The sequence below is a fragment of the Palaemon carinicauda genome, chromosome 2 (genome assembly GCF_036898095.1).
Source record: "Palaemon carinicauda isolate YSFRI2023 chromosome 2, ASM3689809v2, whole genome shotgun sequence".
In the NCBI taxonomy this organism is placed as follows: domain Eukaryota; kingdom Metazoa; phylum Arthropoda; class Malacostraca; order Decapoda; family Palaemonidae; genus Palaemon; species Palaemon carinicauda.
Window position 1 is genome coordinate 5,572,609 of NC_090726.1, and position 25,000 is coordinate 5,597,608.

Here is a 25,000-nt window from a genome sequence, read left to right on the forward strand (position 1 = left end):
TGTAGCTATGATGATGACCATATGATAATAACTGTTGGCCCCAAAAATAAAATAAAATAGCATAGTTATAGCACTTTTCTTTCTTTCAAACTTAAATAGTTATCTCAACATAAATGATCATGCCCAAAAAGAATATATATATATATATATATATATATATATATATATATATATATATATATATATATATATATATATATATATATATATATATATATATATATAAACTACCATATTTGCTCTTACATCTATTGTCCTAATCTCTCACGAAAAGGAGCGACGAATCTGACCTCCACCAAAACCAGAAAATCTTTGCCAATCACAGAACTGAGAAATAAGAAAAAAAAAATGACTGATCCCAACGCAAAGGTAACAACACATCAGGTTCTCCGCTTGGTCAGTTTCATGAATGGGAAAAAAGTCCTGTTCGTTAGAAGAGAACACAAGAGAATGTTCCGAAGGGTTCCCAGGGGATTAAGTGGCGTGCTAAAAATTCCCTTCACTTACTTTCAACACAATAGAATGCTAGAGGAACACCATCCGTCTCTATACAAAAGATATTGCAATGGAAGCCGGAATAGCTTGTATGTTCGAGATAGAGGAAGAGGAAGTTACGTTTTAGGTAGATTTGATGGGCTGATTCAAGACTAAACATCTCGAGAAGCGAATGGTTTATTTTTTTAAAAGATTAATCGCGTTTAAAGGTTATTGGTTACTCATGAATGGCAGAGGCAAGGGACAGTAACAATACCATCGAGTCTGGTTATATACACAAATTATCAGCGCCCAAACCCCTCTTCACCAAGCTTGGACCAAGGTGGGCCAGGCAATGATGGCTAATGATTCAGCAGGTCGACAAAAAAAGGCTCCCTCAATCCAAACCCCATCCTTAGCTAACAAGGATGGTGAAGTTGAAGATAGTACATAAAACTATGGAGCTTGAGCATACCTCGAACCCTAGTCTAGCACATTGCCAGGCAGGGAGGTTTCCAATATGCTACCACAACTATCCTCAATTGAGTTCCCCGTTAAAAAAAAAAAAAAAAAAAAAAAAAAATTGAATGTCAACACCTGGTCTTCCCATTACTATTTTTTTCACCAGGAATTACATTCGTCAAGAGAAGTCATAAAGAGAAAGGTAAATATAACCCACACACATCTCTCTTGTTACCACATAAAGCAGTATAGAATTCATTAACGGAATTACATCACCACGTAAGAGATAACAGCGTAAAACGACCTTTTTATTGGGTTTATAAAGCTCCAAAAATACGAGAGGCCACGGGCTGCGGATATTAAAGATCATTTAATGTTTATTCTTTTTCTTTTTGATTCTATTGGCGCATATTTTCCACGAATTTCATGCAAGAGCGGCTGGATTTTTCCCCTATTTTTAAAGTTTATTTTTATCACCTTCAATTTTTAGATGAAAACATTGAATTTCAATATATCAGTTAATTTGAACAGTATACATTGGTATCTTTGATAAATGAGGAATCGTTTAGCGGTATGAATTTATCTTTTTATAAATATATCTTAGAAGAACCAATAAAACTAGGGTTGTAGTGGTTTATTTGAAACGTCCCTGCCCGGTGTTCTGTTGACGGGGGTTCGAATCGCACTCAGGCCTGATAGTTCCTTGTAGAGTCTGCAATCTCACCATCTATACGAGCTGAGGTTAGGGGGGTTTGGGGAGCGTATAGGACCACCTGCAACCATTGTCTGACTCTCCCTGGCCATAGCTTTCGATGAAAAGGAGGCTTGGGCACTGATCACATGTATACAGTATATGGTCAGTCTCTATGGCATTGTCATAGTCCCTTGCCTTTGCCATTCATGAGCCGCCTTTAAAACTTTTAAATTGATAAGATTTAGGTGATTAAATGTTTCTTGACTGTACAATTATCGGCGATAAAAAGACAATTTAAACAAAACTATATTTTTCATAAATAGAGAAAATATCATCCTTAAAATCTTGTTACTTATAAAAATTGGTGGGAGATTATCTTAATCCAATGAATAATCCATACCTCTTTTAGTTTTTTCCCACAAAAAGAATAAAAAATAAGTTGTGATAGGATTTTAGAGAAGGAATATGAAAATTGATGTTACTGGCCCACATAAAGCACAGCCAATTATTAATTAACTTACGTAATCAAATATCATAATTCGATGACCTATATGACTGAGGCTTCACAATGATAAAGGAAAACTTTAATCGATTGGTGAAAATAGATATTATGATTTGTAAAAGATATGTTTAATATTTTTCCAATAACTATTAATTACAATAACAACAAATGCAGTCATTTCTAGTTCAATGCAGGACAAAAGCCTCAGGCATGTCAATTAAATGTATGGGGTTTCTACAGTTTTCATCACCATGCTGGTCATTGCGGATTTGTGATGGTGGGAGTTTTACGTCTATTTTCGCATGTTCATTATATAATATTAAATGGCGATGGTTAACTTTAGGTAGACGTATAAATGTTTTCCAAGCAAACACAAGTTCTATGGAAATGTTTCTTAAGATAATAAGCTCAGGTTTATATAGGGAATACAAAAAAAGTAAAAATATGTAAGGCTGCATACCTGCACACATACACACGCATATGTATATATATATATATATATATATATATATATATGTATATATATATGTATATATATATATATATATATATATATATATATATATACAATCATCAGTTGTTGCTAGTCTATTAGGACAAAGGCCGAAGACGTGTCTTCCCATTCCCGTTTGTTTATAACCTTTCTATGCTAGTCAATACCTGCAAATTTTCTTACTTCGTCATTCCATCGTCTTCTCTTCCTTCCCCTACTTCGTTTGCAATTTCTAGGGACCCATTCTTATATTTTATTCATATTTATATTTATATATATATATATATATATATATATATATATATATCTATCTATATATATATATCTATATCTCTATATATATATATATATCTATATCTATATCTATATCTATCTATCTATCTATCTATCTATCTATATATATGTATATATATATATATATATATATATATATATATATATATATATATATACACACAAATTCATAATCCTTATTGCTACATTTACAGCTTAGCCGTTTCCATCTAAAATGGAGTAGCCCAGAGAAAAACAACTCGGCAATATGGCGAATACCTTAAGTAGGACACTTCAGATAAATCGGTAACCCATAAGCACGTATATATACGCCCTTTAAGATACTGTTATTTCATTAACATGTCACAAGCAAATTAGATAATTAAGCAAAAATATATTGAAAAAAATCTACAGAAAATAAAAGGGTGTGCTAGTTTTAGACAATGGTTCTTTCATTATTTTTACTAACCTCCCCAGAGGTCAAAATATTCTATACAAGAAAATTCTTGTCTTCTCGCTAGGAAATATAATGACGATAATTCTTCTTGACCAAGGAATAGAAGAATCTAACATATTGCTAATGTTACCTGGGCTTCGGCGTTGCAGTAAATTTCCTATTCCTCCCACATAGATCCATTTTTAGGGAGATAGACGTGCCTAGAACTTCGACAGCTCTTAACAGGAGGCATCCAGCGATAAACTTCGAGCACAGCGAAGAGACTGGAAATGTTTTAACCATCGCCTAATATTGCGCAGATTTACGATGAGAAGCTGACATTTATAACAATTAAATGGATATGATTAGACATACCTTGAATAATGAGAATTCTTTAATTCTCAAGAGGAAATGTGATCTATAATATTCAGTAATGGAAATTTTTAATCATCGAAGTGTCTTCCGCCTCTAACATAAACTACATATATATAAAATTTCTCCTGAGAAAATAAGGAAACATTCTCTCCTCCTTGGTTAGCACTCTTTAATTTAATGTTAATTTAAGCAAATTTAATGAAAATTATATGAAAGAGCAATATAGTTGGAACAATAAGGTCCACCACACAAATGTCCCATCGTAAAGAAGTTAAAAATTCATTTATAATATGACCGGTCACATAAGTTCAACAGTAAACGACCTCGCTGCAGACTTTATCAAATGACACAATTGTGTGTAGTCTTGGACCGCAGATAGTAAATCTTAATTTTATAAACACTTTTTGAAGCTTTCTCAATTATTTATCTAATTTTATAGTGGGGATACCTTAAAGTGGTGAAAGGGTTTGCGTATTTCCATGATCAGCAAAGCTGTACTAGTCATGGACACCCATACTAGGTTGGTTTGATGTGAGCGATCAGACAAAAGTCTCCCACCATATCTAATCCTCACTGACCAGCATGGCGATGAAAAATGGCCAAACACCAGTCATCAATAAAGACATCTCTGAGGCTTTTGTCCTGCCGTGAACTATAAACTGCTACATTTGATATTGGCGTTGTATAGTAATTTTTCTTTTTTAAAAACAAAAAAAAACCATTCCTCGAGACATAACTCCAATTCCAATTACTATCGTAATCAAGACGAAACACTGACTGCCACATTTCTAGTAATGTGATCTCAAATATCTAAAGATTTCAAGATATTGTTCAAGATGATGAAAATATGGACTATAGAACTTGGTAAGATTATTCCAACGATGATCGAACTCAACCCGCGCACACACACACACACACACACACACAAAAAAAAGTTCTCTCTGAGGTACCCATACATTTAAAAATTATTAATAAAGTTTACTTCAATGGAACAAAAGGAAAAATGCTTCTATCACGGGTATCTCCCCTATATAATGAAGAGCAATTTTTTGGCGATATATATATATATATATATATATATATATATATATATATATATATATACACACATATATATATATAATATATATATAAATTTATATATATATATATATATATATATATATACTGTATATATATTGTTACGCTTAGCTCTCTACGTCCGTCGGATAGGGGGAAGAGGGTGTAGATATACCACTGCTAGAATTCCTAATTCATAATAACACGGCTTTATGGGATAAGCATGACGAAGGTGAATCCTTTATAGAAAACTTTCCAAAACATGAGCTCATTCCATACACCTACAGAGACGGATCAACAGAGTTGAATAATCTTAAACTCAACCTTGCGATGCACACAATCTTCGTTTTCTACAGTAAATGTCAAGGTTACTTAGTTCAAATACAATTTCTACAAGAGACCCTTGATAAAATACAATAAAGGTTTAAAGGCCACTCATGAATGGCAGATACGAGGGACAGTGACAATCCTTAGCTAGCTGGACAATGCCCTAGAGACTGAATATATACGCATAAGATCAGCACCTAAGCCCCTTCTCCCCCAAAGCTAGAACCAGGGACGGCCAGGCAATGGTGCTGATGACTCAGTAGGTAGGTCTATAGTTTCCCCCAACCCCAAAACCTTAGCTCACAAGGATGGTGAGGTTACAGACACTACACATACGTACTATCAAACCTGAGGGTATTCAAAACCCAGTCCGACAGATCCCCGGGCTGGGACGTTTCCAATAGGCCCCACAACCCTAAAGACACCAGATGCGTATGAGTAAAGAAGTTTCGTTCAGACCACGAAAAAGAAGAAGGCTTTGGAGTGTAGCCCCATATTTTTAGAGGGATTTCCGACACGTCTGCCGAACAAACGAGGGATTCTGAATAATTTTTTTTTTTAGAAAATTAGTTGATTTAAGAGAATCTGGTAAACCCAGAGGACTTAAAAAGCCTTAGAAAAAAAGTTAAAAATTTAGTCACATCTTTTTTGAAACATTAATGAATTCGGTTTTATTCTTTTGAAGTTTCATTGATCTAAACTGACTCTTCAAAACGCCACAAGATAGAAAAGATTTATGCTAAATCCTTTGAATCAAATAAAGGTTGATTCGGTCGGAATTAAAAAAATCCTTAAATAAAGAAAGAAAACTTTGGGTGTTTATAAAAACACTGATTTAAAATGACTCTTTGCAAAGACACAAGATTAAGAAGTTTTATAATATAAGAAATATGATATCTTAATTCAGCCATGATTCTAGAAATATCTTCTTTAAGAAAAAAAAATTTGTTTGAGTTTTTTATGAAAACCCACAGATTTAATTTTTTTTTTATGTATAAAACCAGAGGATTAAAAGGCGGTACAGTAAAGCTATGGATTCGAATAACTGTCCGTTGAAGCATTGGAGATTCAATAGAAGCTCGGATCGCGGGAGCTTTTTAATAACCCAGAAAGGTTTAAAGGTCGTCATGAATGTCAGAGGGAAGGGATGCTGACAATGCCCAAGAGTAACCATATATGCATATCAGCACCCAAGTCCTTTCTCTACTAAAGCTAGGACTAAGTAGGGCCAGCCAATGGCTGCTGAAGACTAAACAGGTAGACATATAGGCTTCGTCAAACCCACCCCCATCATTAGCTCACAAGTTGCAGACTGTGACGGGCCGAGAGAAAGGTTACGACTCAAAGGCAGGAAGCAATCAACTGAGTAACTTTATTTATAGAACACTCTCCTTTATATACAAAACCTCAAGGCAACAGGCATTTTCATGTTCACAAGACAGACAATGTTACAGAGGAAAACCTGAGACATGATTATTCAGGTTCTTTTTAGTGCGAGGGAAGAGCGCAGATACAAGCATAATATATACAAAATAATTTATGTACGATCGTGTGACACACGGTTGGTACAAGACACAACAAAATCTATCGAATTCAAGCAGAATTCGAACCCTAGTCTGTGAGATCGCAGGGACGTTTCCAATAGGCCCCACAGCCCTAAATACCATTAATAATTCACAAAGTGGGAGCATTTCAAGGCGTTAAGACAATACATCATAACAAATTGGATAACAACGTTAGCATAGGAATAAGGGAAAGATGGCGCTACCTAACCATCTCCCCATCCATCAGTTTGGGTGTTTATACCATCTGTCAGTCAGACCATTCTTAAGCGAGTCTATCAGCCTCTACTCCCACGTCCCCCTCTCTCTCTTGTTTGCCAGTCTGACGGTCTGTCCCTCCTCTTCATCTGTCTATTTCTAGTCCTCTATTTATCTATCTTGCACCAGGCCATAAAGAAAATCAGCATAATGAAATCAGCATCCATTTGCAACACCAGATGCGTATGAGCAAAAAGGTTTCGTTCAGACCACGAAAAAGAAGAATGTTTTCGAGTGCAGCCCCATATTTTTAGTGGGATTTCCGACACGTCTGCCGAACAAACGAGGGATTCTGGATTTTTTATTTATAGAAAATTCGTTGATTTAAGTGAATCTGGTAAAGCCACACGACTTAAAAAGTCTTGCAATAAAGTGACAAATTTAGTCAGATCTTTTTCGAAACATCAATGAATTCGGTTTTTTCTTTACAAATGACAGTCATCTAAACTGACTCTTCAAAACGCCACAAAATGGAATAGATTTATGCTAAATCTTTTGAATCAAATAAAGATTGATTTAGTCAGAATTAAAAAAAATCCTTAAATAAAGAAAATGAAACTGGGCATCTCTTTATAAAACTACTGATTTAAAATGACTCTTTGCAAAGACACCAGATTAAGAAGTTTTATAATATATCTAAGAAATCTGATATCCTAATATAACTACGAATTAAGAAATATTTTCTTTAGGAAAACAAATTTATTTGAGTTTTTTTTATGAAAAGCCACAATTTAATTTCTTTGGTATAAAGCCAGAGGATTAAAAGGCGGTACAATAAAGCCAAGGATTCGAATAACTGTCCGTTGAAGAATTGGAGATTTAATAGAAGTTTGGAAAGGTTTAAAGGTCACTCATGAATGGCAGACGGAAAGGACAGTGACAATGCCCAGGAGTGACCATATATGCATATCAGAGCCAAAGCCCCTTCTCTACCCAACCTAGGATCAGGGAGGGCCAGGCAATGGCTGCTGATGACTCAATAGGTATATCTATAGGCTCCGTCAAACTCATCTTCTCCCTCAGCTCACAGGGATGGTGAGATTACAGACACTACACGAAACGATCGAGTTTATGCGGGACTCGAGCTCCCGTCCAGCAGAACGTCAGGCAGGGAAGTTTCCAATAGGCCACAACATCCCGAGATCTTAAAAATCCTACGAAACTACAAAGACCTCCAATATTGCATGGAATATCCTCTGAGCTCCTTTCTGAGTTGGGATACCTTAACGTGGTGAAAGGGTTTGCGTATCGATATGATCAGCCGTACTAGTCAGGGACACCCATACTAGGTTTGTTTGCTGTGAGCAATCAGACAAAAATCTCTCACCATCACCAATCCGTATTGGCCAGCGTGGTGATATAATTGGTCAAACCCTAGAGATGAACTGACATGTCTGAGACCTTTGTCCTGCAGTAGCCTGGGAACGGCTACACTTGCTGTATCTTCTAAACAATTATAATTTTCACTTCAGGGATATTTCTTCTATATAATAAAGAGCAAGTGTCTGGCTATACACACACACACACACACACACACACACACACACACACACACACACACATATATATATATATATATATATATATATATATATATAATTTCCCCCAGTTACGCTGAGCTCTCCCCGTTCCTCAGGAAGCGGAAGTAGTCATGCCCTAGTGAATGAGTGGAGTAAGCATATCTATCTAAATATGTAACCGTCATTTTTGACGGGCTGCGTACAATAGTCTTGTGTAAAGTCTGACATCATTTACAACATCTTCTCTAAAGACGTAATTAAAGGGCTTTGCATTTCAGTTCTCAGTGGTATGCTTTTCAATAATAATATGAATTTCTGTTTTTGATCTGTGTTTTTCTTACTCTCTGCCAAAGACTGCCAGGCAAATGGCGTCTTTGCCAGGCAAGGACTCGTTCCTTGGCAGTCCTTCAACAGTCTTTGCCAGACAAGGACTTGTTCCTTGGCAGTCCTTCAGCAGTCTTGGCCAGACAAAGACTCGTTCGTTGGCAGTCCTTCAGCAGTCTTTGCCAGACAAGGACTCGTTCCTTGGCAGTCCTTCAGCAGTCTTTGCCAGATAAGGACTCGTTCCTTGGCATTCCTTCAGCAGTCTTTGCCAGACAAAGACTCGTTCCTTGGCAGTCCTTCAGCAGTTTTTGCCAGACAAGGACTCGTTTCTTGGCAGTTCTTCAGCAGTCTTTGTCAGACAAGGACTCGTTCCTTGGCAGTCCTTCAGCAGTCTTTGTCAGACAAGGACTCGTTCCTTGGCAGTCCTTCAGCAGTCTTTGTCAGACAAAGACTCGTTCCTTGGCAGTCCTTCAGTAGCTTTTGTCAGACAAGGACTCGTTTCTTGGCAGTCCTTCAGCAGTCTTTGTCAGACAAGGACTCGTTCCTTGGCAGTCCTTCAGCAGTCTTTGTCAGACAAAGACTCGTTCCTTGGCAGTCCTTCAGCAGCTTTGGCCAGACAAGGACTCGTTTCTTGGCAGTCCTTCAGCAGTCTTTGCCAGACAAGGATTCGTTCATTGGCAGTCCTTCAGCAGTCTTTGTCAGACAAGGACTCGTTCCTTGGCAGTCCCTCAGCAGTCTTTGTCAGACAAAGACTCGTTCCTTGGCAGTCCTTCATCAGTTTTTGTCAGACAAGGACTCGTTCCTTGGCAGTCCCTCAGCAGTCTTTGTCAGACAAGGACTCGTTCCTTGGCAGTCCTTCAGCAGTCTTTGTCAGACAAAGACTCGTTCCTTGGCAGTCCTTCAGAAGTTTTTGTCAGACAAGGACTCGTTCCTTGGCAGTCCTTCAGCAGTCTTTGCCAGACAAGGATTCGTTCCTTGGCAGTCCTTCAGCAGTCTTTGTCAGACAAAGACTCGTTCCTTGGCAGTCCTTCAGCAGTTTTTGCCAGACAAGGACTCGTTTCTTGGCAGTCCTTCAGCAGTTTTTGCCAGACAAGGATTCGTTCCTTGGCAGTCCTTCAGCAGTCTTTGTCAGACAAGGACTCGTTCCTTGGCAGTCCTTCAGCAGTCTTTGTCAGACAAAGACTCGTTCTTTGGCAGTCCTTCAGCAGTTTTTGCCAGACAAGGACTCTTTCCTTGGCAGTCCTTCAGCAGTCTTTACCAGACAAGGACTCGTTCCTTGGCAGTCCTTCAGCAGTTTTTGCCAGACAAGGACTCGTTTCTTGGCAGTCCTTCAGCACTCTTTGCCAGACAAGAATTCGTTCCTTGGCAGTCCTTCGGCAGTCTTTGCCAGACAAGGACTCGTTCCTGGGCAGTCCTTCAGCAGTCTTTACCAGACAAGGACTCGTTCCTTGGCAGTCCTTCAGCAGTCTTTGCCAGACAAGGACTCGTTTCTTGGCAGTCCTTCAGCAGTCTTTGCCAGACAAGGACTCGTTTCTTGGCAGTCCTTCAGCAGTCTTTGCCAGACAAGGACTCGTTCCTTGGCAGTCCTTCAGCAGTCTTTGTCAGACAAGGACTCGTTCCTTGGCAGTCCTTCAGCAGTCTTTGTCAGACAAAGACTCGTTCCTTGGCAGTCCTTCAGCAGTTTTTGCCAGACAAGGACTCGTTTCATGGCAGTCATTCAGCAGTCTTTGCCAGACAAGGATTCGTTCCTTGGCAGTCCTTCAGCAGTCTTTGTCAGACAAGGACTCGTTCCTTGGCAGTCCTTCAGCAGTCTTTGCCAGACAAGGATTCGTTCCTTGGCAGTCCTTCAGCAGTCTTTGCCAGACAAGGACTCGTTCCTTGGCAGTCCTTCAGCAGTCTTTGTCAGACCAGGACTCGTTCCTTGGCAGTCCTTCAGCAGTCTTTACCAGACAAGGACTCGTTCCTTGGCAGTCCTTCAGCAGTTTTTGCCAGACAAGGCCTCGTTTCTTGGCAGTCCTTCAGCAGTCTTTGTCAGACAAGGATTCGTTCCTTGGCAGTCCTTCAGCAGTCTTTGTCAGACAAGGACTCGTTCCTTGGCAGTCCTTCAGCAGTCTTTGTCAGACAAAGACTCGTTCCTTGGCAGTCCTTCAGAAGTTTTTGCCAGACAAGGACTCGTTTCTTGGCAGTCCTTCAGCAGTCTTTACCAGACAAGGATTCGTTCCTTGGCAATCCTTCAGCAGTCTTTGTCAGACAAGGACTCGTTCCTTGGCAGTCCTTCAGCAGTCTTTGCCAGACAAGGACTCGTTCCTTGGCAGTCCTTCAGCAGTTTTTGCCAGACAAGGCCTCGTTTCTTGGCAGTCCTTCAGCAGTCTTTGCCAGACGAGGACTCGTTTCTTGGCAGTCCTTCAGCAGTCTTTGCCAGACAAAGACTCGTTCCTTGACAGTCCTTCAGCAGTCTTTGTCAGACAAGGATTCGTTCCTTGGCAGTCCTTCAGCAGTTTTTGCCAGACAAGGCCTCGTTTCTTGGCAGTCCTTCAGCAGTCTTTGCCAGACAAGGACTCGTTTCTTGGCAGTCCTTCAGCAGTCTTTGCCAGACAAAGACTCGTTCCTTGACAGTCCTTCAGCAGTCTTTGCCAGACAAGGATTCGTTCCTTGGCAGTCCTTCAGCAGTCTTTGCCAGACAAGGACTCGTTCCTTGGCAGTCCTTCAGCAGTCTTTGCCAGACAAAGACTCGTTCCTTGACAGTCCTTCAGCAGTCTTTGTCAGACAAGGACTCGTTCCTTGGCAGTCGTTCAGCAGTTTTTGCCAGACAAGGCCTCGTTTCTTGGCAGTCCTTCAGCAGTCTTTGCCAGACAAAGACTCGTTTCTTGGCAGTCCTTCAGCACTCTTTGCCAGACAAGGATTCGTTCCTTGGCAGTCCTTCAGCAGTTTTTACCAGAAAAGGACTCGTTTCTTGGCAGTCCTTCAGCACTCTTTGCCAGACAAGGATTCGTTCCTTGGCAGTCCTTCGGCAGTCTTTGCCAGACAAGGACTCGTTCCTGGGCAGTCCTTCAGCAGTCTTTACCAGACAAGGTCTCGTTCCTTGGCAGTCCTTCAGCAGTCTTTGCCAGACAAGGACTCGTTCCTTGACAGTCCTTCAGCAGTCTTTGCCAGACAAAGACTCGTTCCTTGGCAGTCCTTCAGCAGTCTTTGCCAGACAAGGACTCGTTTCTTGGCAGTCCTTCAGCAGTCTTTATCAGACAAGGACTCGTTCCTTGGCAGTCCTTCAGCAGTCTTTGCCAGACAAAGACTCGTTCGTTGGCAGTCCTTCAGCAGTCTTTGCCAGACAAGGACTCGTTCCTTGGCAGTCCTTCAGCAGTCTTTGCCAGATAAGGACTCGTTCCTTGGCATTCCTTCAGCAGTCTTTGCTAGACAAGGACTCGTTCCTTAGCAGTCCTTCAGCAGTCTTTGCCAGACAAAGACTCGTTCGTTGGCAGACCTTCAGCAGTCTTTGCCAGACAAGGACTCGTTCCTTGGCAGTCCTTCAGCAGTCTTTGCCAGATAAGGACTCGTTCCTTGGCATTCCTTCAGCAGTCTTTGCCAGACAAAGACTCGTTCCTTGGCAGTCCTTCAGCAGTCTTTGCCAGATAAGGACTCGTTCCTTGACAGTCCTTCAGTGTGATGTGGATGTGAAAGGGGGACAGAGTGGACCATCGTAGGCGGAACGCGATACTTTTAGACTCCTTAAAATTCTTATCTTTCTTTTATGAGCTCGAAACTGTTTCCATTAAGCTTTGCCTTAAGAAAGCAGAGCTTAATGTAATCTTTGACTCAAAAGCTTTTTTTTTTGTGTGTGTGTGTGACCTGAGAGGCTCATGGACACTGGCAATTGAAATGCAATGGGATATTTTTATATCTTTTATTCTATTCTAGGTTTCTCCTTTCTCTTTTATCTTTGGGTGTCCCCTATTTCTTTTTAATGATCTCTCTCTCTTTCTCTTTTTCTTTGAGTATCACTTTTTAATCTCTCTCTCGTTTTCTTTGTGTCACCTTTTTCTTTTCTAATCTCTCTCTCTCTCTCTCTCTCTCTCTCTCTCTCTCTCTCTCTCTCTCTCTGTATATATATATATATATATATATATATATATATATATATGGATATAGATATATGTATATACATATATATATATATATATATATGTGTATATATATCTGTATATATATAAATATAAATATATACATATATATATATATATATATATATATATATATATATATATGTCCCTTTTATCTTTTTGATGTTCTCTCTCTCTCTCTCTCTCTCTCTCTCTCTCTCTCTCTCTCTCTCTCTCTCTCTCTCTCTCTCTCTCTCTCTCTCTCTACTTTTTTCTTTTTAATGCTCTCTCTCTCTCTCTCTCTCTCTCTCTCTCTCTCTCTCTCTCTCTCTCTCTCTCTCTCTCTCTCTCTCTCTCTCTCTCTCTCTCTCTCTCTCTCTCTCTAGGGCCACCAAAAATGTTCCAACACTACAGCAATTTGGATATAGACGGAGGATGGAACGCTTCAACTTATTTAATCTACAAACTCGACGAATAAGGGGACATTTAAAACAGGCATTCATAATTCTTAAAGGAATAACAAATGTATATTGTAGCAATATATTCACGCTTAGCACAAATCAGTCCAGAGGTAACGGATACAAACTCGAATTGAAAAGATATAACACCACTCAATGTAGCAATTTCTTTACTTAAAAAATAGCAAATACATAGAATCGACTTTCAGCGGATGAAGTAAACAACACGGTAAACGAATTCAAGAATAAGTTAGACAAGACCATGAAGGCTCTATAAACGTTCAAACCAAATCGCTCTGCCCAAGAGCAAATGGAGTCTCCCCGATGGGCTAAAGTGTTTGAGGCATCCAAAATCCTTGTAACTCCTTGCAAATCTCTCTCTCTCTCTCTCTCTCTCTCTCTCTCTCTCTCTCTCTCTCTCTCTCTCTCTCTCTTCAGGAGAATATAGATAGAATGGAAGCAGTAAAAGCTTGGGCCACCAACCTCTTTCCAACACTAAGGAAATTCGGATATAGACGGAGGATGGAACGTTTGAACTTAATTGATATACAAACTCGACGACTAAGGGGACAGTTGATAGAGACATTCAAAAATCTTAAAGGAATAACAATTGCAGATTACAAAAATCTATTCACGCTTAGCACAAATCAGTCCAAAGGTAACGGATACAAAATGAAATTGAAAAGATACAACACCACGCCAATTTCTTTACATACAAAATAGCAAATACTTGGAATAGACTTCCAGCGGATGTATTAACAGTATCACGGTAAACGAGTTCAAGACAAGATCATAGGAACTCTCTAAATGCTTAAAGTAAATCGCTCTACTAAAGAGCAAATGGAGTCTCCTTGGATGGACTAAAAAGTCTTTGAGACATCCAAAATCCTTGCAACTCTCTCTCTCTCTCTCTCTCTCTCTCTCTCTCTCTCTCTCTCTCTCTCTCTCTCTCTCTCTCGTTGGTTTTTAAAAGCATTGCCAAATACTTCGAATTCCTGGAGGTACAACTCTATATGCACTGCACTATAATTCACAAAGATATTCTAACAGCTACGACCCTGGCTTCAGCTAAACGTTCGATTATAACATCCCCATAACTCGCTGATATTAAAAAAAAACATGCCAGATTAGTATAAGAAAAGAGAAAAGCTAACGATGGAGCTGAAAACTTTAGATATAGGTTTACTTACCAGGAGAGACTGGTGATTTATCTGACGAGCGGTCGTCGGAGCCACCTCCTCCGCCCGCGGAATCGGACGAGTCGAATCGGAATGGAGAAGGCGATACACTTCTTGAACGCGGTGGGTTGGGGCTGCTGCGAACAGATGGATTTTTATCAGTGAAATACTACTACTACTACTACTACCACTACTATTAACAACACCAATAATAATAATAATAATAATAATAATAATAATAATAATAATAACAAAGAGAAGAAGAAGAAGAAGAAGAAGATACAATTTGGAGTAAGGAAACGTAGAACGGGATGTACAGCTAATAATAATAATAATAATAATAATAATAATAATAATAATAATAATAATAATAATAAGAAGAAGAAGAAGAAGAAGAAAATACAATCTGGACTAAGGAAACGTTGATGGATAGCCAATTGGTGAAGAGAGAAGGGATCGAGTGAAAAGAATAGAATAAAAACATGATATATTTAGCAGAAGAAATAATAAACAATATTTCCATTGACATTGTAGATATATTAAATGTATCAATTAATCAAATGACTTCCAAATCTTTGAGTAAACCTTAAACGGATATTTTCCCGTTAAGGTTTTCTTAATTCCTCTAAAAATACTCAAACGTCGGGAAAACTAAAATAATAATCTTGCAAGTTGCATTCAGCCATGTATTGTTTATAAAATTACCAAAATTACATAAACTATTATGGTTCTATGGAGTACGTGAGCATACAACAATGTAATTTACAGTTGTATATTTTTTTTTCTCAAATTCTTTTATTAAAAATAGTTTTCTCGCAGTTTTAAAGAGAATTATATCTATAATATGTGGGGTTGCTTAAAAACCCACATTGACTTAATAAATTTCTATAAGATTTGTCTGTTTAATAATTCTTAAAGTAAATATTTTATTAAAATAAATATTTAATTAAAAGCAAATATTTTATTTTTCCACCCAGTTGAGCATACTTGGTTACAATATTTAAAACGTTTTAAATGTTTGGTTAATAAATCTAAGACTGGTTACTAAATTTAAAACGTTTTAAACATTCGGTTACTAAATAATTTTTTTAAAGGTATGGTTAATAAATCTAAAACGCTTAAAACGTTTGGTCACTAAACTTAAGACTTAACCGTTTGGTTAATGAATCTATAACGATTGAAAATTTTGTTTACAAAATGTAAAATTTTTTAAACTTATGGTTATTAAATTTAAAAAGTTGTACCCGTTTGATTAAAATTTAAAATGTTTTAAAGTTTTTTTTTACTAAGTTTATATCGATTGGTTAATATATCTAAAACGTTTTTAAACATTGGGTTAATAAATACCCTATGTTATCTTGCATCAGGCAACATATCTTAGAAAATACCGAATTAAAAATCTCGCCATTCTCCCTTTGTTCACGCGTCTCTAAGATTAAAATATTCTTGGTGACACTCTTCCTTTCATATATTATAACCATTTCTGTCAAATATAACACCTTGAAATAATCCTTATATTAATAAAATTTTCATAATATATGAAAGATATAATATATTGTTTATCAAACATATATTTCAATGTTCTGGTTACTACTGAATATCACATATTCTTTTCTTGAGTATAAATCTTTCACTAACAATAACCAAATAATCGAAACTTTATTCTTTAATGATAATACTCTATCCTATATAATAAAAATCAAGTTTGTAGCTCTCTCTCTCTCTCTCTCTCTCTCTCTCTCTCTCTCTCTCTCTCTCTCTCTCTCTCTCTCATATATATATATATATATATATATATATATATATATATAATTCTTTCACGTCACGCTACGCAGCATTGCCAGGCGTATAACTACTCGGTCTCTCCCCATCCCTCATGTAGGAGGAAGAGCCAGTAGTTAGGAGGAAGAGCGAGTAGTTAGGAGATGGGGAGGGGCAGTGAAGGATTGTTGTACCCGTGCGTATGTGCGTATGTGTGCATATCTATCTAAATATTTAGCCTCATTTTCTGACGCGTCGTGTACACAAATAATAATAATAATAATAATAATAATAATAATAATAATAATAATAATAATAATATACCAAGGCACTTCCCCCAATTTTGGGGGGTAGCCGACATCAACAAATGAAACAAAACAAAAAGGGGACCTCTACTCTCTACGTTCCTCCCAGCCTGACAAAGGACTCAACCGAGTTCAGCTGGTAATAATAATAATTAAAATAATAATAATAATAATAATAATAATAAGAAGAAGAAGAAGAAGAAGAAGAAGAAGAAGAAGTATTCTCCATTATTCTCCAATCTTAACGAATTTAATATCAGGGATATTTGGCCAAGAAAGAATCGCAACCATGGTAAAATCCTCCAACAAATATTTGCAGGAAATCATTCTAAAGGAATTCCAACAGCTCGCTCCCTCGAAGTTATTTCTCAATATTACTAAAGGTTTAAAGGCCTCTCATGAATGGCAGAGACAAAGGACAATGACAAATTAGGCCCTAGTAGAACAATGCCAAAGGCTCTCTACATCAACTAGGACCGAGGACGACCAGACAATGGCTGCTGGGGATTCAACATGCAGACTTATGGCGTTCGAACCCCAGTCCAACAGATAGCCACCAAGGACGTTTCCAGGTCTTGAACACTTTAGGCTATGTCTTTCCAAATCTTCTTTCTGTCAACTCGATTTTATTATTATTTATATTAATAATTTCACTATTATTTATTATCATTATTTATTAAATTTTTCTTTACAAGATCCCAGTTTCCCGTAAGAGTAGGATCTAATTGAAATGTAAACTACTTTCTCTCTGTGGGTTATCTAACTAATTTTATTGTTTAATGAAAATCTCTTCTGCGTTACTATGTTATCGATCGTCATCTTTTTCTAAATTTAGTTTCTGGTTAATTATCATAGTCTTTCCTACTTCCACAGACCACGAACCAATCACGGTTCGATAGAAGGATGATCTTTAAGGCTCTGCCCTCCCCCCAGAGGATGGGGCCGAGTGAACCATTCAATATTGACACGAATGAAAACTTTCATTGCAATCTAAATATAGCAGGAGGGTTTGCTCTTGGTTCTTCGAACTTCACTGACTGTGGGCCACTGCGTTACTCCTTTTTCTCTGTACCACCTTTAAAGCTTTTGTTCCATTCTATCAAGATGCTATTCTGCTACTGCCTAAACAATGAAAGCATACTTATCAAAGCTGTTAAATATTTACATGACAGACAATTTAAAGGTCAAGGATAAACTTCATGGTTAGACAGCTGTTTAACCTCTACTCAATGCTCTCTAACTATTCAAACTTATGCATGTCAAGTTCTTTTGCCTATTGGAAACGTCCTTGCCTGGTAATCTGCCGGACTGGGGTTAGAGTTACGCTCAAGCTCGATAGTGTCTTGTAGTGTCTGCAACCTCACCATCCTTGTGAGCTAAGGATGGGGGTTTCAGGGAGCCTATAGGTCTATCTGCTGAGTCATCAGCAGCCATCGGGTGGCCCTCCCTGGTCCTAGCTTGGATAAAGAGAAGTCTTGGGCGGGGATCATGCTTACATATGGTGAGTCTCTAGGGTATTTTCCTGCTAGCTAGGGCATTGTCACTGTCCCTTATCTCTGCCATTCATGAGTGACCTTTAAACCTACTTCACAATTATTTTAAGTAATGATGATGAATTCTTAAATTACAATAACCTTACTCTTATTAACATCATTGTGTGACTAAATTCACAGGTCATAACTATCGGAGTTACTAACTGAAAAGAAATTAATATTAGTACTTTTTACAAAAAAAAAAAAAAAAAAAAAAAAAAAAAAAAAATGCAACTATCTCTCACGAACTAGATGTATACGTCTGTGTTCTCTTTTCCTATTTGTTGTTGTTATCTTGCTAATCCCCTTAATAACGCCATTTTCCTCCTTCTTCTGTGTTTCCTAAACTATTTAACATACTTTGCCTAAAAAGTCAGCATTGTGAATGACTTGAGAAGTTATATTTATTAATGAATTTCTTGTAATTAACAATTCCCTTTCGATGCATCAACCATGGATTTAGCAGTACGTTTTTTCTATTTATTTGCTCACTTTTTTATTTTGATTTTATTTATTTTCTTTATTCTTCTATGAATGTTTGAGTTCGATGAAAATCATTAAAATTTGTTTTTTACATAAAATGTAAAAACAAAAGGAATGACAACGCATCGCTGCCTTATGGGATTATAACCACAAGCCGATTTTGAAACATCCGGATAAAACAGTTGGTTGAGCATCGGGCTAAAAATTAAAAGAAATAAAAAATATATATAAACCAAGTCTTGAATTTCACAACTCATCACATGTACAGTTGGACTCAAGAGTCCTTGGTACACTTCGCTGTGAACAGATGCACCCTGACACAACCTTACTTCGCAGCGAGTAACCAAATAGATAACGTAGGGGAGAAATGACAGAGTTGGTGGGCTAGGCTACACACAGACACTCCCAGCGCATCAAGGCCATGATAAGGGGCACTTCCTTATAGCGATGTGTGCCAGAACTTCCTGTGTGCAACTGTACATACTTACTTTGCAGGAGGTAGACTGTCTCCCTCGTGAGAAACACTCTCGCTGGCTGCCTTCTGAAGGCGGAGTCGACGCTGATTCTCTTCTTCGGAGCTCGTGTCCGTCTCCAAGTCGCCTCCTGCTGGGGAAGGGCAAAGTAATTATACATATGTATACATATTTTCTTATACATACATAAATACATGTGGAATATACAGTGGAAGCTTACATCATAGAGGGTTCCACAACAATTTGTTAGTATAATGTTGCAGTAACTTATAGGTATATTTATAATCAGGATATGAAGGTTACATACTTACATACATACACACATATATATGCATATATATTTATATTTGTGTATATATATATATATATATATATATATATATATATATATATATATATGCACATAAACTTCATAACATGCTTAAAAAGGGAGAACCCTTTATGCATAATATACCTATAATATACCATAACATAAACCTGTCACACACATACATACATACACTTATATATACATATATATAAATATATATATATATATATATATATATATATATATATATATATACATATAATACACACACATATATATGTATATATATATTATATATATATATATATATATATATATATATATATATATATATATATATATATATATATATACAAGTTATGAGATTAAAATCGTCTGCTTCCAGCTTCCAGCTTCGAACTATAATCTACCATTTCCATTATATTGACAATGCCCTGTAGACGGCGCTTGCCAAATGAATTTCCGGAGGGAGCTTCCAGTGTTTCCAGAAATCTTTCATTTCCAAATATCTCTCCATAAAAAAAAGCTTTTATACATAAGTTTTATCTTCAATTGGAAATAATCATGCTTCTTCCCCTTTTTTTCTAGTTCTGTATTTTCTTTTTCTTTTGTATTCATCTAACGCGCTGTAAAAGATAGGACCTATCAAGATATGCTTTACTAATGGAAATCTAATTCAGTCTTTAAACCGTCATAAAAATGGTGGCCTACTGGAAACGGCCCTGCTTGGTGATAACCGCACTGTAGTTCGACTTCCGCTCAAGCTCAATAGTTTCTTGTTGTGTCTGCAACCTTACCATCCTTGTTAGGTAAGGATGGGGGGGGTTGGGGCAGCTTAAAGATATACCTGCTGAGTCGTCAGTAGCCACTGCCTAGCTCTCCTTGGTCCTAGCTTGGGTGGAGAGGAGGCCTTGCTGCTGACCATATGTATATAAGGTCAGTCTCTAGGGCATTGTTCTACTAGCCAGGGCATTGTCAATGGACCTTTTCCTGTGCATTCATGAGCGGCCTTTAAACATTAAACCTTTAAACGGAAATATCTAAAACTCTTGTTTGATAGGGAGGCGATGTTTAATATGATGAGGTTATATGGAATTGTTGGAAGACTTGCAAGCAGTGATGAGTTTCTATATAGTCAGTAAAGTACGTGTTAGGATAGGAAATTAAGTGAGCGAGTGGTTCCCAGAGAGAGACAGGGATGTGTGATGTCGCCATGGTTGTTCAATTTGTTTGTTGATGGAGTTGTGAGAGAGGTGAATGCTCCAGTGCTTGGTCAAGGATTGAAACTGATAGACGAGAGTGATAATAAGTAGGAGGTAAATCAGTTGTTTGCTAATGATACTGTATGGTTGCGGACTCAGAGGAGAAACTGGGTCGATTAGTAACAGAGTTTGGAAGTACGTGTGAGAGAAGGAAGGTGAGAGTTAATGAGGGTAAGAGTAAGGTTATGAGATGCACGAGACAGGAAGTTGGTGCTAGGTTGAATGTCATGTTGAATGGAGAGTTACTTGAAGAATTAAATCATTTAGGTACTTGGGGTGTGTTGTTGCTGCTGCAAATGGTGGAGTGGAAGCAGATGTATGTCAGAGAGTGAATGAAGGATGGATAGTGTTGGGGGAAGAGAAGGGAGTGGTAAAGAATAGAGGGTTAGGAATGAATATAAAGAGAGATCTGTTTAAGAAAAGTGATTGCACCAACTGTGATGTATGGATCGGATTTGTGGGGAATGAAAGTGACGGAGAGACAGAAATTGAATGTGTTCGAGATGAAGTGTCTGAGGAGTATGGCTGGTATATCTGGAGTAGATAGAGTTAGAAACGAAGAAATGAGGGTGAGAATGGACGGGTGTAAGAAATAACTTAGCAGTTAGAGTTGATGCGAATGTGTTGATGTGGTTTGTCCATGTAGAGAGAATGGAAAATGGCTGTCTGCTGAAGGCGGCGATGTATGCAGGAGTTGATGGGAGAAATACAAGAGGAAGGCCAAGGTTTGGGTGGATGGATGGAGTGAAGAAAGCTCTAGGTGATAGGAAGATAAAGTGAGAGACGAAAAAGAGCGTGCTAGAAATATGAATGAATGGTGAGCGATTGTGACGCAGTTCCAGTAGGCCCTCCTGCCTCCTCCGGTTGCCTTGGTGACCGCTGAGGTAGCAGCATTAGGGGAATTAGCATATGAAGCTTCATTTATGGTGGATAACGGGGGAGGGTGGGGTGTGGCACCTTAGCAGTGTCAATCAAACTCGGCTGGATCCCTCGTCAGGCTGGGAGGAATGAAAAGTCCCCTTTTGAGGGAAGTGCCTTGGTAAAAAGATAGATAAATCTAAAACTCTAATAAAATTATTCTATGAAATGTACAGTTGAAAATCTAATCTAAAATACATAAAAGCTCAGAACAGTATCTATGCCAAGATCATTAAGATTCTTTTGACTGAAAACTAACGAAATGGCTATAAATAATAATAATAATAATAATAATAATAATAATAATAATAATAATAATAATAATAACTGAAAGCTAAGTCCTTATTTACCAAGGGTGTTTAAATTTGGTAGCCCACTTTTCCAGTTAACTCATGAAAAAGATATAAATCGGTATATAATAAACTCAGATTTATCTCTGTTAGTTGGTCAATGAACGAATGTCCACACCAGCCTTAATGTTCTAATGACGTAAGGATAGCTAAATGAAAACCTAAAAACAAAACTAATGCCCAAAAAAATTCATTCGTATCAATTTCAAAACAGCAGAAATAAATCTTTAATAAAATGAGTAAACATGTGTAGCTTACCAAAAGGAAGGTTTAATGATTCAAGAAACATATACAATAAGTTTTTCTATCTAAAACTCGCCATCTTTACGTACTATTCTATCACTTCTAAAACCTTGCAGTAGTTGCACGATATTATCAAAGTCAGGACAAGACGTGCTTCGAAAGACCGCCTCGAAGTAACAACACTCCTCGGCCATTTGCAGTAAGGTCACGCTCCTATACCTAAAGTTGAATAGACGTTAAAATTTACCTTCCTCGAACGAAGGCTAATCCTAAGCTTGAAAGACCCTTGAGCTACTCTTGAAGGACCTCTGAAATCCTTGACTTATTTTGTATTCCGTCCACGAAGGCACAATTCGTTCTTCAAAACAATCACGTAAAATTCTCAACTTCCCACAAAGTCTTGAGGCACAAGCCATAGCGTCAGTAACTGAAAAGTTTCAATTCACCATTCATTTTCATTTTAACTTGGTGTATAAGAAATGACTTATTTATAAGTTGTTTCAGTCACCAAATCCTTCTAGCCATTATTTTTGTAATGTCTCATATCACCAATTGATTATCCCCGGAATTATTTATTATCTTATATCATTTAAATTGAAAATACATGTTATGGCTCTCTCTCTCTCTCTCTCTCTCTCTCTCTCTCTCTCTCTCTCTCTCTCTCTCTCTCTCTCTCTCTCTCTCTGTGCTTATGAAATATGCAGAGAATTACGAGTCTAATAGTTAACCAAAGGGGATTCAATAAATATATATATATATATATATATATATATATATATATATATATATATATCACTCACTCACTAGATCCCGTCCGGAATTCTCCGGGTTGGGTCCTGCATCTGATATCGCCATTCTCTCCAGATACTCCTATCCAATGCTATCTGTGCCAGCTGCTGAAATGTCTCGCCTCTATTTGCTTTCTTGAAGGTTTTCACCCATGTATCTCTTGGTCGTCCTCTCGGTCTATTTCCAGCCACTTGACCATGAAGCACTATCTTTGGCCATCTGTCCTGTTCCATCCTCTGTACATGCCCAAACCATCTCCTCTGAATATCTTCCACTCTAATCAGAATTGTGTTCTCAACACCAGCCATTTCTCTCACTCTCTCGTTCGTAATTCTGTCCTCCCATCTTTCACCACAGATTCTTCTCAGACATTTCATTTCAAAGGCTAATAACTTTTTCTCTTCTCTCTTCTTCAGTATTCAGCATTCAGCACCGTATATCACTGTGGGGATCACTATTGCTCTTAATAGCCTAATTTTCAACTTAATGGATATATTTCTATCTTTCCAGATTCTTATTAGCCTTCCAAATGCTTTCTGGCCACTTGAGATTCGGTCTTGAATTGCTCTTTCCATCTTTCCATCTGCTGTGAAAAACACTCCCAAATATTTAAACTCATTGACTTGTTCCACTTCTCCCTCTGATAGCTGTATTTCTAAGGCCTCTCTCTGGCGTCCAATTTTCATACTTTTGGTTTTCTCTCTATTTATCACTAATTCATACCTACTGCACTGCTCCTCCACCATTCTCAACTCTCTCTGAAGTTCCTCCTTAGTTTCTGCTAAAAGCACTATGTCATCTGCATACCTCATGTTAGATATTTTTGTCCCTCCTATATCTATGCCACCCTCATAATCTCCAAGTGCCATTCTCATAACCCATTCCAAGTATAGGTTGAAGAGGTGTGGTGATAGTGGGCAACCCTGTATAACCCCACCAGTGGTTATGAACTCTTCTGTTAAACACTTTCCTTTTCTTACTCTAGCCGATGTCCTTTCATACAATCTCCTGATGGTTTCCAGTATTTTTGGTTCTAATCCCCATTCTTTCAAAATCCGAATCATTCCTTCCCTCCACATGGAGTCAAACGCTTGCCTGAAGTCAATAAATACACAATACAGATCTTTTTCCTTCTCCCAGAATTTTTCTATGATTTGTGAGAAGGTGAATACATGATCGATTTTTCCTCTACCCGCCCTAAATCCTGCTTGACCCTCATCAATTATTTCCTCTTCTTGCCTTGCTATATATATATATATATATATATATATATATATATATATATATATATATATATATATGCATCATCATCATAAGCCGTTGGCAGTCAACTGCAGGACAAAGGCCTCAGACATGTCCTTCCATTCCCGTGTGTTTGTCTTTCTATGCCAGTTTATACCTGCAAACTTTCTTAGCTCGTCAATCCATCCTCTTCTCTTCTTTCTGGTTCGTTTGCAATCTCTAGGGACCACTTCAGTTATTCTTAATGTCCATCTATTATCTGTCATTCTCATTATATATGTCTTGCCTACGTCCATTTCTTTTCCTTACATGTTGTTAGAATATCCTCTACTCTAGATTGCTTTCGTATCCGTGCTGCCCTTTTTCTGTCTCATTATTTTTTCCAGAGCTCTTTGAGTTATAGCAAGCATATATTCTAAGGCTTTGGTAAGGCTGCAAGTTTCTCATGCATAAGTTAATACAGGCAAGAACATCTGATTAAATACTTTTCTTTCTATAGAAATTTGCATTTTAACTTTCATAATCTCATTTTGTTACAAAAAAACTCCCCACCCTATGATTATCCTTCTTTTAATTTCGGTCTCATTTCCTGGGGAAACAGTTAGTGTCTTTGCTAAGTACGTATATCCATTAACAATCCCTAGAGGTTCAAATACAACCCTTATTTGTTGTCTGCATTTTAACTGAACATTTTCTTAGCTTTATTAGTATTCATTTTCAGTCTCACATTTCTGCTTTCTCTATTCAAATCTGTTATAATCTTTTGCAATTCCTCCCATGATTCGCTAAACCCAACTATGGCATCTGCAAATCGTAAGTTAAGGTATTCCCCATTAACATTAA

General features: G+C 37.7%; 1 protein-coding gene across 3 annotated transcripts in view; it reads right to left on the bottom strand.

Annotated features, from left to right (window-relative positions):
- Positions 1–25,000, bottom strand: part of LOC137623143 (rabphilin-3A-like) — a 984,642-nt gene that overhangs the window by 43,350 nt on the left and 916,292 nt on the right. The window contains exons 8-9 of one of the 3 annotated variants that reach the window (XM_068353844.1): positions 19,059–19,176; positions 14,502–14,623 (exon numbers count right to left, since the gene is read on the bottom strand). In XM_068353844.1, the coding sequence (XP_068209945.1) occupies positions 14,502–14,623; positions 19,059–19,176 (240 nt within the window). Of the gene's footprint in view, positions 1–14,501; positions 14,627–19,058; positions 19,177–25,000 lie in introns of all 3 variants that reach the window. The other 2 variants (XM_068353836.1, XM_068353827.1) reach the window with 2 other exon arrangements.